At 42.4% G+C, this 19,493-nt stretch overlaps 2 protein-coding genes across 2 annotated transcripts in view; one reads left to right on the top strand and one right to left on the bottom strand.

Annotated features, from left to right (window-relative positions):
• LOC106561234 (C-Jun-amino-terminal kinase-interacting protein 2-like) overlaps positions 1-19,493 on the bottom strand; it is a 154,497-nt gene that overhangs the window by 108,124 nt on the left and 26,880 nt on the right.
• LOC106561236 (gastricsin-like) lies at positions 10,762-16,523 on the top strand. Its single transcript, XM_014124958.2, has 9 exons — positions 10,762-10,920; positions 11,113-11,254; positions 11,553-11,670; positions 11,938-12,056; positions 12,231-12,430; positions 14,855-14,971; positions 15,159-15,306; positions 15,468-15,566; positions 15,763-16,523. The coding sequence occupies exons 1-9, from the start codon at positions 10,865-10,867 to the stop codon at positions 15,913-15,915; spliced, it is 1,152 nt and encodes a 383-aa protein (XP_013980433.2). The 5' UTR covers positions 10,762-10,864; the 3' UTR covers positions 15,916-16,523.

Below are 19,493 nucleotides of genomic sequence, written 5' to 3'. Positions count from 1 at the left end.
ATATGAAGTGCTGTGTGAAAATAAACTATTCAGGCCTTTGTGAGCGCTCTTTACAGGACTGTTGTTTCTGTATCAGTGTGTGTAGAAACTATCTCCAATTATGTTAATATTAAAATAGACAACTTGGTAAATATCTGGAGAAGTATTTTCCAGCACATTGTTATTCATGACCTTTGAGAGGTGTTCATATCTCAGTGTATTGTGCTTTATATCTGTATTACTGATTAACACTAAGTGCTTATTATGCAGTAGCTAGGGGATTTCCAATGACACAGCCAAAACAATGGACAATACCTGCTGTTAACTTTAAAATGATTGGAATGAATTATCCAAAGAGAGTGTAAAGAAGATTTTTTGAGCCATTTTGAAACAAATACACAGTTGAAGAAGTACTCAAAAGTCATACTTGAGTAAAAGTAGAAAATGGGAAATGACTCAAGTAAATCTAAGTTACCCAGTAAAATACTGCTTGAGTTAAAGTCTAAAAGGATTTGGTTTTAATAAATTTAAGTATCAAAAGTAAATGTACTTTCTAGAATATGCTTAAGTATCAAAAGATTAGATTTGATTACAGTCATTTAGCAGCAATTTACAGTAATGAGTGCATACATTTTCATACTTTATTTCATAGAGCTCCTTCATGGGAATAGAACCCACAACCTTCACGTTGCAAGTGCCATGCGCTACCAACTGAGCTACAGCAAAAGTAAAAGACTAAATAATTTCAAATTCCTTAAATTAGGAAAATCAGACGGAACTATTTTTGTGTCTTTCGTATTTACGGATAACCAGCGGCACACTCCAACACTCAGCCATCATTTACAAACTAAGCATTTAAAGAGTCCGTCAGATCAGAGGCAGTAGGGATGACCACAGATGTTCTCTTGATAAGTGTGTAAATTGGACCATTTTCATGTCCTGCTAAGTATTAAAAATGTAATGAGTACTTTTGGATGTCAGGGAAAATGTATAGAGTAAAAAGTACATTTTCTTTAGGAATGTAGTGAAGTAAAAGTTGACAGAAATATAAATAGTGAGTCAAGTACAGATACCTCAAAAAGACTACTTAAGTAGCACTTTAAAGTACTTTTACTTAAGTACTTTACACCACTGCGAATACATTTACTTTTAATTAAGAGACAGGCGAAACTGTGCAAACGCTTTATCTCCTCTCTCTTTCATCTCTCTCTTTCATCTCTCTCTTTCTTTATCATCTCTCTCTACCTCTCATCTTTCACACACCAAAATGTTGCTACATCTTTTCAAATGTTTATTTAGTTGATGGCTCCTGAATTATAGTATAATTCTGGTGTGATGTCTGTTAAAACATACAGTATGTATACAGTATTTCACCCATGTTGACTAAACTTCAGCTCACATCGTATTTCTACATACCATTAGTAATAACACTGTGGACTCTATTTTCGGCTGGTATTAAAGTGGCTCTTGTGTCAAACACACGCTCTTAGGCAATTTCGACTTGTAAAAGCCAGCGCTCTGCTATTTTGTAACACTGGCGCCAGTAATTTACCTGTCTTATGTTAACTCGCTTGTGCTGAGGTGGGAGGGGTGGAAATATTGTAGGTGTGTCTTTAAAAACGTGTGCCAAAGTGCCAATTTCCAGCAGCGATACTGGTGATATTTAATACTCACTGGTCGCTGGTCTTGGCAATACCGCAGTTGGTTATGGCATCGATTATGCTAGAGGAGGCGCACAGTAGCCTAATCAGTAGCCTATAACCAATGTCTTATTCAAATATAATGAGCAACATGTTTTTTCTTTATATTGGACATCATTTTTCTGATCGCTGTCCTTGGTAGCCTCGGCTATTGACCGGTTTGTTTACCTTTCAAATGGCAAGGTCACTAACAGGCCATATACATGGTGATAGTAGGCTAATATTACTATAATAGAGTTTAACGTTTGGGCATTGTCCAATTGTTCTTGCCTCGAATATGCAGTGCATTTAAAAATGTGAATGCAATATGTGTAGACAAATATTTCCATGTTAAAGTCAATAACAAAAACTAGATTGGCTACATGTTTGTTATAACTAGGCCTATTGTAGGGTTACTGTATACTATATAATAAACTGTGTTCAATGGATAGGAAAAACATCCATGCCTCAGGTCGAAGGGCCCTTAGTCCTACTTTATTTTAAGATTCTGAAATGTCAGAATAATAGTAGAGAGAATGATTTATTTCAGCTTTTATTTCTTTCATCACATTCCCATTGGGTCAGAAGTTTACATACACTCAATTAGTCTTTGATTGGCATTGCCTTTAAAATGTTTACCTTGGGTCAAACGTTTCAGGTAGCCTTCCACAAGCTTCCCACAATAAGTTGGGTGGATTTTGGCCCAAGACAATAGCTATTTGGCGAGTAGGTCAGTGGACAATGACTCCACCTTAGCCAGCACAGTCTGTTCAGATTTAATGATAGCCGCCATTACCATGGCTAGGTCGGGGGATCAGAGTCCGTGTCAGGTGAGCCCGAGGCTTCAGCAGAGGCCTGCTCTTTTGTGGCCAGCGGCCGTTGTTGTCTCAACATTTTATGATTAACAGGCCAACATTTTCTGGAAAAAAAAGCCAGGTTATTAAATTGGGTTCGATTCCAAATGAAATGTTACAAAATCAACACGGTGGGGAGGTGTTGGTCAAGTATTAATAGTAAATTGTTCACCCTGGATAATAGGAGCACCGAGAAAAGGCGTCTTCACATGTTGCTGCGCACCAGCGCCCTCCATATGCACATATTCTTATTCCATCCCTTTAGATTTGTGTGTATTAGGTAGCTGTTGTGGAATTGTTAGATTACTTGTTAGATATTACTGCACTGTCGGAACAAGAATCACAAGCATTTCGCTACACTCAAATTAACATCTGCTAACCATGTCTATGTGACCAATAGAATTTGATTTGATGAAACTGGTTCTCATGAGGACCGCCACAGGAAAGGAAGACCCAGAGTTACCTCTGCTGCAGAGGATAAGTTCATTAGAGTTAACTGCACCTCAGATTTCAGCCCAAATACTGTTGAAGTCGGAAGTTTACATACACTTAGGTTGAAGTCATTAAAACTCCTTTTTCAACCACTCCACAAATTTGTTGTTAACAAACTATTGTTTTGGCAAGTCGGTCAGGACATCTACTTTGTGCATGACACAAGTAATTTTTTCCAACAATTGCTTACAGACAGATTATTTCACTTATAATTCACTGTATCACAATTCCAGTGGGTCAGACGTTTACATACACTAAGTTGAATGTGACTTTAAACAGCTTGGAAAATTCCAGAAAATGATGTCATGGCTTTAGAAGCTTCTGATGGGCTAATTGACATCATTTGAGTCAATTGGATGTGTACCTGTGGATGTATTTCAAGGCCTACCTTCAAACTCAGTGCTTCTTTGCTTGACATCATGGGAAAATCAAAAGAAATCAGCCAAGACCTCAGAAAAATTATTGTAGACCTCCACAAGCCTGGTTCGTCCTTGGGAGCAATTTCCAAATGCCTAAAGGTACAACGTTCATCTGTACAAACAATAGTATGCAAGTATAAACAACATGGGACCACGCAGCCGTCATACCACTCAGGAAGGAGACACGTTCTGTCTCCTAGAGATGAACGTACTTTGGTGCGAAAAGTGCAAATCAATCCCAGAACAACAGCAAAGGACCCTGTGAAGATGCTGGAGGAAACAGGTACAAAAGTATCTATATCCACAGTAAGCCACTGCTCCAAAACCGCCATAAAAAAGCCAGACTACGGTTTGCAACTGCACATGGGGACAAAGATCGTACTTTTTGGAGAAATGTCCTCTGGTCTGATAAAACAAAAATAGAAATGTTTGGCCATAATGACCATCGTTATATTTGGTGGAAAAAGGGGGAGGCTTGCAAGCCGAAGAACACCATCCCAACCGTGAAGCACGGGGGTGGCAGCATCATGTTGTGGGGGTGCTTTGCTGCCGGAGCGACTGGTGCACTTCACAAAATAGATGGCATCAGGAGGCAGGAAAATTATGTGGATATTTTGAAGCAACATCTCAAGACATCAGTCAGGAAGTTAAAGCTTGGTCGCAAATGGGTCTTCCAAATGGACAATGACCCCAAGCATACTTCCAAAGTTGTGGCAAAATGACTTAAGGACAACAAAGTCAACGTATTGGAGTGGCCATCACAAAGCCCTGACCTCAATCCTATGGAAAGTTTGTGGACAGAACTGAAAAATCCTGTGCAAACAAGGAGGCCTACAAACCTGACTCAGTTACACCAGCTCTGTCAGGAGGAATGGGCCAAAATTCACCCAACTTATTGTGGGAAGCTTGTGGAAGGCTACCTGACCCAAGTTAAACAATTTAAAGGCAATGCTACCAAATACTAATTGAGTGTATATAAACTTCTGACCCAATGGGAATGTGATGAAAGAAATAAAAGCTGAAATAAATCATTCTCTCTACTATTATTCTGACATTTCACAATCTTAAAATAAAGTGGTGATCCTAACTGACCTAGGACAGGGAATTTTTACTAGGATTAAATGTCAGGAATGGTGAAACACTGAGTTTAAATGTATTTGGCTAAGGTGTATGTAAACTTCCGACTTCAACTGTACTTCCCTCTCCACACTAGGGCCAGGCAGGGTTTCTGTTTATCCCCTTTCCTATTTGATATGGCTATTGAGCCTCTTGCTATCGCCCTGCGCATGGAGGAGAGGATTAAGAGAATATTAACTCACAAGGTGTCCTTATATGCAGACAATCTTCTTTTATACATCTCTAACCCTGTCGAGTCCATACCCTATCTCTTTGACATGCTACAAGATTTTGGGACATTCTCTTGTTATAAGTTAAACCTAACAAAAAGCGTGTTCCTCCCCATTAATCAGTTAGCAGAAGGAATTGGGTATGCCAATTTCCCATTTAAGGTAGAGCATCAGGTCTTTACTTATTTGGGATTAAAGGTCACACGCTCATTTAAGGCTCTGTTTAAACATAACTTCAAAACACTCCTGGAGCGCACTAAGCAGGATTTCATAAGGTGGCCGTCTCTTCCCATTTCACTAACAGGTCGCAATAATTCTGTTAAGACTATACTACCTAGGTTTTTCTACTTTTCCAAATGATTCCCATTTTTCTGCCAAAGTCAATGTTCAAACAACTGGACAGCTACATTTCCAACTTCATTTGTAATAAGTCAAATACACGAATGAGAAAGGTATATCTAGATAGACCTAAACCCACAGGCCTTCCTAATTTTTTACACTGCTACCGGTCAGCAAATATATCTAAATGTGTTGGGTTATTGGGTTTCTACATTTGAAAACCAGGATGGACCAACTTGGGCCATCATGGAGTTACGGTCAAGCCTTCCAACTTCTCCTGTCTCGCTCCTGTGCTCCCCACTGCCCATGAACCTTGGCACCCATGTTCTGAAACCCATTGTTAAGAACTCCTTTCAAATCTGGTCCCAATTCCGAAGTCACTTTAGCCTTAAACAAGCAAGCGGCTTCTCTCCATTAACATCTAATCATCTCTTCCCAGCGTCACAGATTGACACGGCATTCCAGTTCTGGCCTAGGAACGGTCTGGTGTTTTTTGTGACCTATTTATTGATAACACATTCGTCTCATTTGATACTCTGAGGGTTGACAATAATATTCCCAATACCCACTTTTTTAGATACCTGCAAACTCGCAGCTTAGCCAAAAAACATTTCACTTCATTTCCACTCGAGCCCGCTAAGTGTCCAGTCGAGAGGTGCTTAGATCTTAACCCTTATCTGAAGGGCACAATCTCCAGATTATACAGTATAATACAGGACATTAATCCGCCTTCCTTTGCAAATACAAAATCTGCATAGGAGCAAGACATAGGTGGCGAGCTACCCGATGATATATGGCAACATTGAGCGTATCCACACAAGTATTGAGCGTATAAACACATCATCATTTTGCATAAGGCATGGGTTCATTCAGTTTAAGGTTTTGCACCGTCTCCATTACTCAAATGACAGATTGGCGAAAATATACCCAAATGTTGACCACAAGTGTTTGAGATGTCCAGCGACTGTGGGACAGATGTTTTGGTCATGCCAATTTTTGAGTGGCCCCTGGGACCCCATTTTTTAGGTATTCTCAAAATATGTGTAATACAACTGTTAGCCCCAACCCGGTCACTGACATTTTTGGGGTACTTCCCTTTGACCAGAATGCATCAGGCGTGGTAGACTGGAAGTCTGCAAAGCCGCCCTCCTTTATGCAGTGGGCAAAGGAGGTGATGTCATCTCTGCCTGTGGAGAAGGTTAGGTACACTGTGCATGGGTCCCGACAAAAGTTTGATTTAACCTGGTCCCCATTAATACAATATGTGGAGAGCCTGTCTTTTACTTAGTGGAACTTGTATAGTTTGGTAAGCAGTAATGTCTGTTCTAGTGGCCATTTGTGCTGATAAGAATTTTTGTTGAACTTTTTTATCCATTGTTTTTTTCTATTACTGTTTGTTTCTGTTTTTCTTTCTTATTTAACTTACTTTTATAGATGCATCGGTGGGTGGGTGGTTTAGAGGGAGGGAGTGGAGGGTGGGAGAAAGTGAGGGAGTGGAAGATAGGAGGGAGGGAGTGTAGGGGATGGATGGATGAGAGAATGAGGGGTTGGGTTTGCACTGTGTTAGTTGTTATATCTGAAAATCTATAAATGAAGTAAAAAAAATATATATATATATATAAATAAATAATATGTACATATAAATATATGGATGAGCGATGACAGAGCGGCATAGGCAAGATGCAGTAGATGGTATAGAGTACAGTATATACATATGAAATGAGAAATGTAAGCTATGTAAACATTACAACTACCTTATACACCCAAGTGTAAAGGAATGAATAAGAATATGTACATAAAAATATATGAATGAGCGATGGCCGAACGGCATAGGCAAGATGCAGTAGATGGTATTGAGTACAGTATATACATATGAAATGAGAAATGTAAGATATGTAAACATCACTAAAGTGGCATTATTTAAAGTGACCAGTGATCCATTTATTAAAGTAGCCAATGATTCGAGTCTGTATGTAGGTAGCAGCATCTCTGTGTTATTGATGGCTGTTTAACAGCGCTAGGCGCTTGATGGTTTTTACAACTACACTTGAAGAAACTTGAAATGTTGAAATGTTTTGGATTGACTGACGATCTTGTCCTAAAGTATTGATGGACTGTCGTTTCTTTTTGCTTATTTGAGCTGTTTGAGGCTGCTCCAACACACCACCGGCGGAGAAGAGGTATTCGGAGCGGACTTCAAGTCTGACTCAGGAGGCGTGCACAACCATCCACCGCTTCCGAGTTTATTACTTGCTAATATTCAGTCTCTGGATAATGAAGTAGATGAGCTCATGGCAAGGATCTCCTTACAGAGAGACATCAGGGATTGTAACATACTCTGTTTCACGGAAACATGGCTCTCTCGGGATATACTCCCCATCCATACAGCCAGCTGGCTTCTCAGTACATTGCGCAGACAGGAATAAAGAACTCTCCGGGAAGAAGAAAGGCGGGGGTGTATGTTTCATGATTAACGATTCATGGTGTGATTGTGATAACATACATATACTGAAGTCCTTTTGTTCACCCGACCTAAAATACCTCACAATCAAACGCCGACCATATTACCTCCCAAGAGAATTCTCTTCGGTTATAGTCACAGCCATGTATATTCCCCCTCAAGCCGATACCACGACGGCCCGCCAAGAACTACACTGGACTTTATGCAAACTGGAAACCACATATCCTGAGACCGCATTTATTGTAGCTGGGGATTTTAACAAAGCAAATCAACGGCAATTCAACGGCTCAGACACGAGACGTATGTGGCAGGGTCTACAGACAATCACAGATTACAAAGGGAAAACCAGCCATATTGCGGACACCGACGTCTTTCCTCCGGAAAAGCTAAACACCTTCTTCGCCCGCTTTGAGGATAACACTGTGCCACCGACGCGGCCCACTACCGAGGACTGTGGGCTCTGCTTCCCCGTGGCTGACGTGAGTAAGACATTTAAGCGTTTTAACTCTCGCAAGGCTGCCGGCCCAGAAAGGAATCCCTAGCCATGTCCTCAGAGCATACATAGATCAGCTGGCTGGAGTGTTTACGGATATATTCAATCTCTCCCTATCCCAGTCTGATGTCCCCACTTGCTTCAAGATGTCCACCACTGTTCCTGTACCCAAGAAAGCAAAGGCAACTGAATTAAATGACTATCGCCTTTTAGCACTCACTTCTGTCATCATGAAGTGCTTTGAGAGACTAGTTAAGGATCATATCACCTCTACCTTACCTGACACCATTGACCCATGTCAAATTGCTTACCACCCCAATAGATCCACAGATGATGCAATCACCATCACAATGCACACTGCCCTATCCCATCTGGACAAGAGGAATATCTATGTAAGAATGCTGTTCATTGACTATAGTTCTGCCTTCAACACCATAGTACGATCCAAGCTTATCATTAAGCTCGGGGCCCTGGGTCTGAACCCCGCACTGTGCAACTAGGTCCTGGACTTCAGGATGGGCCGGCCCCAGGTGGTGAAGGTAGGAAACAACACCTCCACTTCGCTGATCCTCAACACAGGGACCCAACACGGGTGCATGCTCAGCCCCCTCCTGTACTCCCTGTTTACCAATGACTGTGTGGCCACGCTCGCCTCCAACTCAATCATCAAGTTTGCAGACGACACAAAAGTAGTAGGCCTGATTATCAACAATGACGAGACAGCCTACAGGGAGGAGGTGAGGGCCCTGGCAGAGTGGTGCCAGGAAAATAACCTCATACTCAACGTCAACAATACAAAGGAGCTGATCGTGGACTTCAGGAAACAGCAGAGGGAGCACGCCCCTATCCACATCGATGGGACAGCAGTGGAGAAGGAGGAAAGCTTCATGTTCCTCGGCGTACACATCAATGACGTTCTGAAATGGTCCACCCACAGAGACAGTGTGGTGAAGAAGGCTCAGCAGCGCCTCTTCAACCTCTGGAGGCTGAATAAATATGGCTTGACCCCTAAAACCCTCACAAACCTTTACAGATGCACATTGAGAGCATCCTGTTAGGCTGTATCACAGCCTGCTATTGCAACTGCACCGCCCGGAACCGCAGGGCTCTCCAGAGGGTAGTAAGGTCTGCGCAACACATCACCGGGGGCAAACTACCTGCCCTCCAGGACACCTACAGCAGGAGATGTTACGGGAAGGCCAAAAAGATCTGTCACAGGCGTCGTAGTGAATAGACCAAGGCACAGCGTGTTGAGTGCTCATCTTTATTTTGAATGAAAGCACTTCACAAAGAAAAACAAACGACAGCCAAACAGTTCTGTCAGGTATCCTAACATACTAAACAGAAAACAACCACCCACAAAACCCAAAGGAAAACAGGCTGCCTAAGTATGGCTTCCAATCAGAGACAACGAAAGACACCTGCCTCTGATTGGAAACCATACTCGGCCGAACATGGAAAACGAAACATAGAAATAGAAAACTAGAACAAATTCCCCTAGAAACACAAAACCCCAAAACACACAAAACAACTCCCCTGCCACACCCTTACCATTCTACTATGGCAAATGACCCTTTTCACTGGTCAGGACGTGACAAGATCATCAAGGACAACAACCACCGGAGCCATGGCCTGTTCACCCTGCTATCATCCAGAAGGTGTGGTCAGTACAGGTGAATCAAATCTGGGACCGAGAGACTGAAAAACAGCTACTATCTCAAGGCCATCAGACTGTTAAACAGCCATCACTAACATTGAGCGGCTGCTGCCAACATACTGACTCAAATCTCTAGCCACTTTAATAATTAAAATTAAACAATGCCATTATATATAATGTTTACATACCCTACATTACTCATCTCATATGTATATACTGTACTCTATACCATCAACTGCATCTTGCCAATGCCGTTCGGCCATCGCTCATCCATATATTATTATGTACATATTCTTATTTATTCCTTTGTTGTTGTGAAATTGTTAGATTACTTGTTAGATATTACTGCATGGTCAGAACTAGAAGCACAGGCATTTCGCTACACTCGCATTAACATCTGCTAACCATGTGTATGTGACCAATTGTTTTTGATTTGTTTTGATTTACTCATCTCATATGTATATACTGTATTCAATTCTATTGTATTTTAGTCAATGCCACTCCGACATTGATCAATCTAATATTTATATATTTCTTAATTCCATTTTCTTATACTTTTAGATTAGTTTGTAATGTTGTGATCTGTTAGATACTTCTGCACTGTTGGAGCTAGGAACACAAGCATTTCGCTACACCCACAAAAACATTTTCATGTCAAGTCACTGAGCTCTTCAGTAAAGGCCATTCTACTGCCAATGTTTGTGTCTGGAGATTTCTCATAACTGTGGTTTTGAAAATAGCAAAAACACTTCTGACAGTGCTGAACCTATAGCGCTACCGTAAGCGAAAAGATTTACCATTGCCTTCGGTTTGTTAAAATAGAGCCCTGGATCTTATCTAATCTGGTCATCTCCCTTATAAAGGTTCAGTAAACTAATAGTAGTGTTTTGGTTAGCGCTGCTATCGGTACAGGGGAGTAGGGGCTTGCCTGCACACTGAATAGAGAATGTGGAGTCAGGGGAAAAAGGAGCTGATAGTCACCTACTTAAGTCTGATAAGGGATGTGTACACACACACTCACGCGTACCCATATCACACCCGCTTGCATTCATGTGTGCACATATGTATGTTTGGTACAGTATATAAGATCAGTCCTGACCCAAGCTAAGGTGTATCCACCACTGGTTGTGATTTCAGGAGTGACCATGAAGTGTCTCGTTATTGTGCTGGTATGTGCTGTGCTCGCTGAGGGAATCCACAGGTTAGTACTCACTTTATTTCTTTTTCACATTTTCACTCCAGTTGCTCTTTTTCATTAAATTCTCCCTAAAACACAATTTTCTTTTCTCATCTCTCATAGTCAATGATAACTCCTTGTCGCTCTCTCTACCCCTATTTGCATTTGCAGAGTTCGACTTCATATCTGAGTGCATCTGTGTTCTTGTTACCCTAGGATCCCTCTGGTGAAGCATAAGTCAATCCGTGAGAGAATGATGGAGAAGGGAGAACGCCTGCCCTACCAAGACCCCGCTCTCAAATACTTTCCTGACGAGTTCGCTGGCTCCACCACCATGTACATCAACAACTACGCTGACGTACGTACATGCTCTAAAACCCAAGCTTATGGTCTATCTAGAATGTTACTCAATGTCCTGCCTATATCTGTCCACAGTAGTCTATTTTCATATTCCAGAATGAAATTCTGATGTAGGCTAATGTATAAAATGTGAATTCTAGGTCTAACTAGATAACAACCATGTCACGATAACGTCTAACTCCATGAAGTAGAGTCTAAACCAAGCCAACCACTCTAGATCTGATGCGTTGTTTTCTGAATGTATTAGCAGCACCTCTATCTTTTGTCAACTGTATTATCCCTGTTGTGTTTTCCAGACCACTTACTATGGAGCCATCACCATCGGTACTCCCCCCCAGTCCTTCCAGGTGTTGTTTGACACTGGCTCTGCCAACCTGTGGGTTGACTCTGTACTCTGCAACACTCAGGCCTGCAGTGAGTACAGCTGGATAGCTTCATGACAATATTACAACTACCTACTATGTGTATCAATTAACTGCTACTTCCTCAACAATAAATGTTACTAACTGTCCTACTACCACTACTACTACCTTTACTACTACTACTACTACAGTACTTCTAACTAGTACTACTACCATCAGAGATATTTAGGTCCATTATCACTTCTACACACTTCCCAGATAAATCAATTGTACACAGTATATTTCCTCTTTAAGTTGTTTGTGTCCCTTCCTCCTGCAGACACCCACACAAAGTTCAACCCCCAGCAGTCGTCCACCTACTCAGCGAATGGGCAAACTTTCTACCTGCCCTACGGAGCTGGCAGTCTCAGTGGAGTCTTCGGATACGACACCGTCAACGTGAGTTCCACCATAACAACCTTACAAATACTTAACTACTACCACAGTTATTCTTCACTACATGCAATAAAAAGCCACAACAGATACAGCCACAACAGTACATGTACTTCCATTCTAATAAAACCAACGTGTTTCCATGATGCTGAGTGTGTGTGTTGTTTGACACCTCTTTAGGTCGGTGGTATTGTCATCAACAACCAGGAGATTGGTCTGAGCACTGACGAGCCAGGTCAGAATTTTGTTGTGGCCCAGTTTGATGGTATCCTTGGCCTGTCCTACCCTTCCATCTCAGCTGGACAAGAAACTCCCGTCATGGACAACATGATGTCTCAGAACCTTCTGCAGGCTAACATATTTGCATTCTACATGACCAGGTCAGTACTCCTGCCATCACTTATACCACAAATATACCACTACTTATCACAAATATACCACTACCACTACTTACCACATATATATCACTACTTATCACAAATATACCACTACCAATACTTACCACAAATATACCACTACTTACCACAAATATACCACTACCAATACATATACCACACACACACTACTTACCACACATATACCACTACAGATGTCGGCTCTTAATTGGACTGCTTTCATCACAGGAGGAAAATAATATTGCGGCAGGAGGATTTGAATATCTGAAGAATTATTTAGAATTGTACCAGTGGGCAGCTGGAAGCGTGTTTGTATACAAAGCAGTACTATACCTACATTCTACCTTATGTAGGCTACGTGAAGGCTACGGCGTGTCTCGTGTGAATCCTTATGTGGATTATAATAAACGGGCATATTCGTAGGGGGTAGATGTATTTTCGTTAGGGATAATCAGTTTTACATTAACTGTTTTATTATATGTTGAAGGAAAGCAATAGGCATAATTAATCATTGTTTTCCTCAATTCCTGTGTGGTCCAGCGGTTACAGCCACTGACCCCGGCACATATATGTCAGAGTCGGCATGGGTTCAAATTCGGCCCACTGCCCTTTGACTCATGGGTCAATGTCTATTTTTGACGCATTCATTTTGTGTGGTTACATGATTAAACCAGAAACAACTCAAAGGTTAACAGTTTAGGAATTCATTCTGAGTGGTTAAGTTTAGGGCTATGGTTTGGGGAAGGCTTAAAACAAAATAATACAAAATGACACGCCTATGTATCATCAGTATACATAATATTCTTAATGCTCGCTAGAGCATTGTGATCTGCCATAGTGCAGTGGTCTAAGCAGCTCATACCGAACCTCATGAGTTTGCGCCCTGTGCTGAGCAATCTAGTGACCAGCCTGAGACTACATTAGACCCTCAAGTTAATTGCATTTATTTAAATGTTTTCAAGAAGTAAAATTAATCAACTAAATAGTCTTTGGATAGGCTCAAATGCATAAACATATCGACAGCTTTAAGAAACGAAATATTAAAGGCACACAATACAAGCTTCCAATTCACACCAAAGACCAGAACTATATTCACAAATTATACATAGCCTAACTATAAAACTCGGACAAGCATCCACACGGAGGAAGGTTTATTGTTCCACAGCAGGCCTACATCTGTCAATCAGATGATGGCTCAAATCAGCTCATAAACTCAGCCAGGGAAACAAACAGTAGCGGTTTTCACACCTTTTCACACTTACTTCATTACCGCTCCCTAAAAGGCGATGTCGGCGTTACCTTAGTCCTGCTTGCAACCAAAGTGTTTCAAGATATGTTCACCCTCTGGTTGGTATTGTAATAAGAACAACAGAGTACTTTTGAGCAGACTAAGGGTGATGTATCTATTTGACAAGCATTCCATACAATAGAAATAAAGTATCCACTGTGGGAATTGACATGACACTAATGTTGGTGTAGCCTATAGTTACAATTTTATTGGTTTCCTATTTATGTTATCCAAAAGGGTCTGATATGGTCATTTCTTATCAAGATCGGGGGTAAAATATCCCTGGACTGTCCATATTTAAAATGTGTAAATAAATCTAGTATATCGGGGGATTGACTTATTAGTGCCAGAAAGTTGTGGGCCGGAATTAAACCAAAGCCAACATGGTAGGCTTATATGTGCGAGCTGGCGGCAGCAACCCTAAACCACCCCACGCTACCACAACCCACGATTGAACTACATTTTGAACTTAAGATACACTTGAAGCTTGTATGTCATAGCCTAGATGAGACCAATATCTATCTTGTGTTGTTATGCTATATAAAAGGACAGTTGTTGATGTGTATGACTGCATTTCAGATACATGTTTGTACATTTGAATGTTGCAGTAATTTGACCCAGACCTAATGTTTCAGCGAGAGGATTTTGATATTTAAATAGCAAGCCCTGATCGACTGCCCCAGCATGGACAGAAAGACAACTGCTCTTTTTTCAGGGACCCACAAGGCTCATTTGTATTTCCTGATACAGCAGGAAAATGATCAGTGACAAAAAAGTGATCAAGTTAAGATCTGACATCTGTACCCCTACCACTACTTACTTACCACACATATAATGTACTACTACCGGACCTCAATATAAAATACACACAGATATCACAGAACCTTCTGCAGGCCAATGAGTTTGTTTTCTAGATGACCGTGTAATATACTTTAATTATGTACTTACTTAATTATGTACATAATCAATGTTATATTCATTACTCCTGCTCCAGAAACTATATCACTGATATAAGGAACAATATTTTTGAGGAGAAAAGTGTCTTCTGTGAGTGAACCATCTTCTTGCCAACCTCCTATCTATGTAAAACTGTTTGATGGCTTAAAACTTTTTCTGTGCAGCGGCGGTCAGCAGGGCAGTGAGCTGTCGTTTGGAGAAGTGGACACCACCAAGTACCAGGGTCAGATCTACTGGACCCCCGTCACCTCCCAGACATACTGGCAGATCGGCATCCAAGGGTCAGGATCAACCACACCAACCAAACATACCTAACCATACACTGACATCAGAACCACCAGGAGCCTTCAAAAGCTGGGATGAAAAATGTCTAAGGCCGCTGTCAATGCTAGTCTGTCTGTCTGTCTGTCTGTCTGTCTGTCTGACTGACTGACTGACTGACTGACACTAACCCTTGTAAATCTCCAGGTTCCAGATCAACGGTCAGGAGACAGGGTGGTGTGGGCAAGGCTGCCAGGCCATCGTGGATACAGGCACCTCCATGCTGACTGCACCCGGACAGATCATGGGAACCCTGATGCAGTCCATTGGAGCCCAGCAGGACCAGTATGGACAGGTAGCAGGAAGCCATTATAAACCATTACAGACCAGTACTAACTGACACCATAAACCAGTGTAATCCAGAAAGTAGAGGATGGGGAAACCAGTGCAGACTAGAGTTAACCAGTTATGGGATGTTTTGTGTCACTCATGTCTGTGAATTGTTTGTTGATGTAGTACACAGTGAACTGTAACCAGATCAACAGCCTGCCTACTCTCACCTTCACCATCAATGGAGTCAACTTCCCCCTGCCGCCATCTGCATACATCCAGCAGGTGAGTTAGTGTGTGTCTGTCCGTGTGTTACCCTCTATGACTGATGTTAGGATAATGAAGGCCATTTTAGATGGCTCAAGCTGGTCCATAAGCCATGTGCATGCCTAAGCCATGTGGCAGTAGTGCATGTGTGTTTATCTGCCTGTGTGTGTGTGTGTGTATTGCACTCAACATGCGTGTTCTCCTCTCTATCCAGAACAACCAGGTCTGCTCTGTGGGGATCACCCCCACCTACCTGCCGTCCCAGAACGGACAGCCCCTGTGGATTTTGGGAGATGTATTCCTCATGCAGTACTACTCCGTCTACGACCGCACAGGCAACCAAGTGGGCTTTGCCACCGCAGCCTAAACCTGACCAACATGACCATGACCGCAAGCCAACACAGACACCGACAGTTCTTAGAAGTCTACCACCCCAAACCTCACACAGAATCTATTCCACCTCTGGCCATTCTAGAACAACAATCACCAAAGGCATCAATTCTGAATCACCCATAGCAACCTCTCTTATTTTAGAACACATATTACCCATAACAACCACTCTGGTCATTATAATACGCATATTACCCCTGGCAACCACTGTGGGTCAGTTTGGCTTTGGTCCAGTGGGGTTAAAGCAAGCATCGACGTCATTGGGTTAAAGCTGTGGTCTTTGTTAGATGCTAATATATTCAGTTCAGCTGTAAGGTTGTTTCCTTTCTACTCTGGCATTGCAATGACAACCTCCTAATTCCCAGACAACATCGGATATGAACACAGGTTCAGCCATGTTGCTGATTGCATCATGATGCTGAGTTGCAATTCTGAGTTGAGTGAAAAGAAAATGACATACAGAAACACAGTGAAATATGAAAATATGATTTTTGACACTTAAATGCATTTCATCTCAAGACTGGATGTATTTGGTGTTTCTTTAGCTTCCATTTAGACTCAATAAACTGTTGAAGTGCACAATAATCCTATTTGTTTTGAATCCCTGTATCTGACACATCAAGCTCATGATGCCTGTAAGACTGAAATCTCACCTCACATTCACCACTGACTGTTGCCAGAAACTGCAACAAAAAACAACAAGAGCATCTTACCCAATTGGAGCCTGTAAATATATCCAACCATCTACACATCATACATATAGAAATAACTAAATATCACAGAGTCAAATATGCCATCTGTTAAATGGCATTGTCCTTAGTATCCTCAGGAGAGCAGCAGCAGTGTATACTGTCAAATGGACAGTAAAAGCTTCAACATTTCACTTCTCCTAACAAGCTCTCATTATCTCTGTAACATGGTCAGGTGCGTGTGTGTGTGTGTGTGTGTGTGTGTGTGTGTGTGTGTGTGTGTGTGTGTGTGTGTGTGTGTGTGTGTGTGTGTGTGTGTGTGTGTGTGTGTGTGTGTGTGTGGCGTACATGTGTGTATTTTTGTTTGTTTCTAATTTTGACTGACATTAGGATAACGGAGGCCATTTTCGATGGCTCAATCTGGTCTATAAGCCTTGTGTGTGAGCCTAAGGCAAGCCACATGTCAGTAGTGAATGTGAATGCATATGTGTGTGTATGTGTATGTGTGTGTGTGTGTGTGTGTGTGTGTGTGTGTGTGTGTGTGTGTGTGTGTGTGTGTGTGTGTGTGTGTGTGTGTGTGTGTGTGTGTGTGTGTGTGTGTGTGTGTGTGTGTTAGTGTGTGTGTTAGTGTGTGTGTGTGTGTGTGTGCCCGCGCGCGTGTATGTGTGTCTGATTAGGATGAAAGCTCATTAGTGTAATATTCAGGACTCTACAGTGACACATTTTCACCAAAACATGAAACACACACACAGGCATGCATGCACTCACACATGTACGCACACACGTGTGCACACACACTCAACAGCATGAACAGGAAGGCCAAAAAGATCGTCGAGGACATCAACCACCCGAGCCACTGCCTGTTCACACCGCTACCTTCCAGAAGGCGAGGTCAGTACAGGTGCATCAAAGCTGGGACCGAGAGACTGAAAAAAAGCTTCTATCTCAAGGCCATCAGACTACTAAACAAATCAAATCAAATCTTATTTGTCACATACACATGCTTAGCAGATGTTAATGCGAGTGTAGCGAAATGCTTGTGCTTCTAGTTCCAACCATGCAGTAATATCTAACAAGTAATCTAACCTAACAATTTCACAACAACTACCTTATACACACAAGTGTAAAGGAATGAATAAGAATATGTACATAAAAATATATGAATGAGCGATGGCCGAACGGCATAGGCAAGATGCAGTAGATGGTATAGAGTACAGTATATACATATGAGATGAGTAATGTAGGGTATGTAAACATTATATAAAGTGGCATTGTTTAAAGTGGCTAGTGATACATTTACGACATACATTTTTGGATTATTAAAGTGGCTAGAGATGAGTCAGTATGTTGGCAGCAGCCACTCAATGTTAGTGATGGCTGTTTAACAGTCTGATGGCCTTGAGATAGAAGCTGTTTTTCAGTCTCTCGGTCTCCGCTTTGATGCACCTGTACTGACCTCGCCTTCTGGATGATAGCGGGGTGAACAGGCAGTGGCTCGGGTGGTTGTTGTCCTTGATGATCTTTTTGGCCTTCCTGTGACATCGGGTGGTGTAGGTGTCCTGGAGGGCAGGTAGTTTGCCCCCGGTGATGCGTTGTGCAGACCTCACTACCCTCTGGAGAGCCTTACGGTTGTGGGCGGAGCAGTTGCCGTACCAGGCTGTGATACAGCCCAACAGGATGCTCTCGATTGTACATCTGTAAAAGTTTGTGAGTGTTTTTGGTGACAAGCCGAATTTCTTCAGCCTCCTGAGGTTGAAGAGGCACTGCTGAGCCTTCTTCACCACGCTGTCTGTGTGGGTGGACCATTTCAGTTTGTCCGTGATGTGTACACCAAGGAACTTAAAACTTTCCACCTTCTCCACTACTGTCCCATCGATGTGGATAGGGGACTGCTTCCTCTGCTGTTTCCTGACGTCCACAATCATCTCCTTTGTTTTGTTGACATTGAGTGTGAGGTTATTTTCCTGACACCACACTCCGAGGGCCCTCACCTCCTCCCTGTAGGCCATCTCGTCGTTGTTGGTAATCAAGCCTACCACTGTAGTGTCGTCTGCAAACTTGATGATTGAGTTGGAGGCGTGCATGATCACGCAGTCATGGGTGAACAGGGACTACAGCAGAGGGCTGAGAACGCACCCTTGTGGGGCCCCAGTGTTGAGGATCACTCTTACATAGGTATTCCTCTTGTCCAGATGGGTTAGGGCAGTGTGCAGTATGATTGCGATTGCGTCGTCTGTGAACCTATTGGGGCGGTAAGAAAATTGGAGTGGGTCTAGGGTGTCAGGTAGGGTGGAGGTGATATGGTCCTTGACTAGTCTCTCAAAGCACTTCATGACAACGGAAGTGAGTGCTACGGGGCGATAGTCATTTAGCTCAGTTACCTTCGCTTTCTTGGGAACAGGAACAATGGTCGCCCTCTTGAAGCATGTGGGAACAGCAGACTGGGATAAGGGTGATTGAATATGTCTGTAAATACACGAGGCAGCTGGTCTGCGCATGCTCTGAGGACGCGGCTGGGGATGCCGTCTGGGCCGGCAGCTTTGCGAGGGTTAACACGTTTAAATGTTTTACTCACGTTGGCTGCAGTGAAGGACAGCCCGCAGGTTTTGGTAGCGGGCCATGTAGGTGGCAATGTATTGTCCCCAAAGCGGGCAAAAAAGTTGTTTCATTTGTCTGGGAGCAAGACATCCTGGTCCGCGACGGGGCTGGTTTTCCTTTTGTAGTCCGTGATTGACTGTAGACTCTGCCACATACCTCTCGTGTCTGAGCCGTTGAATTGCGACTCTACTTTGTCTCTATACTGACGCTTAGCTTGTTTGATTGCCTTGCGGAGGGAGTAGCTACACTGTTTGTATTCGGTCATGTT

This window comes from Salmo salar, chromosome ssa10 (assembly GCF_905237065.1).
Source record: "Salmo salar chromosome ssa10, Ssal_v3.1, whole genome shotgun sequence".
NCBI lineage: Eukaryota > Metazoa > Chordata > Actinopteri > Salmoniformes > Salmonidae > Salmo > Salmo salar.
This window is presented reverse-complemented; position numbering and strand designations above follow the sequence as displayed.

What these genes read in the sequence shown, in the direction of transcription:
- LOC106561236 (XM_014124958.2), top strand. Translation starts at nt 10,865, where the DNA reads ATGAAGTGTCTCGTTATTGTGCTGGTATGTGCTGTGCTCGCTGAGGGA. An exon ending in CTCGCTGAGGGAATCCACAG is followed by an intron (nt 10,921 to 11,112) that starts GTTAGTACTCAC and finishes TTGTTACCCTAG; the next exon opens with GATCCCTCTGGTGAAGCATA. An exon ending in CTGCAACACTCAGGCCTGCA is followed by an intron (nt 11,671 to 11,937) that starts GTGAGTACAGCT and finishes TTCCTCCTGCAG; the next exon opens with ACACCCACACAAAGTTCAAC.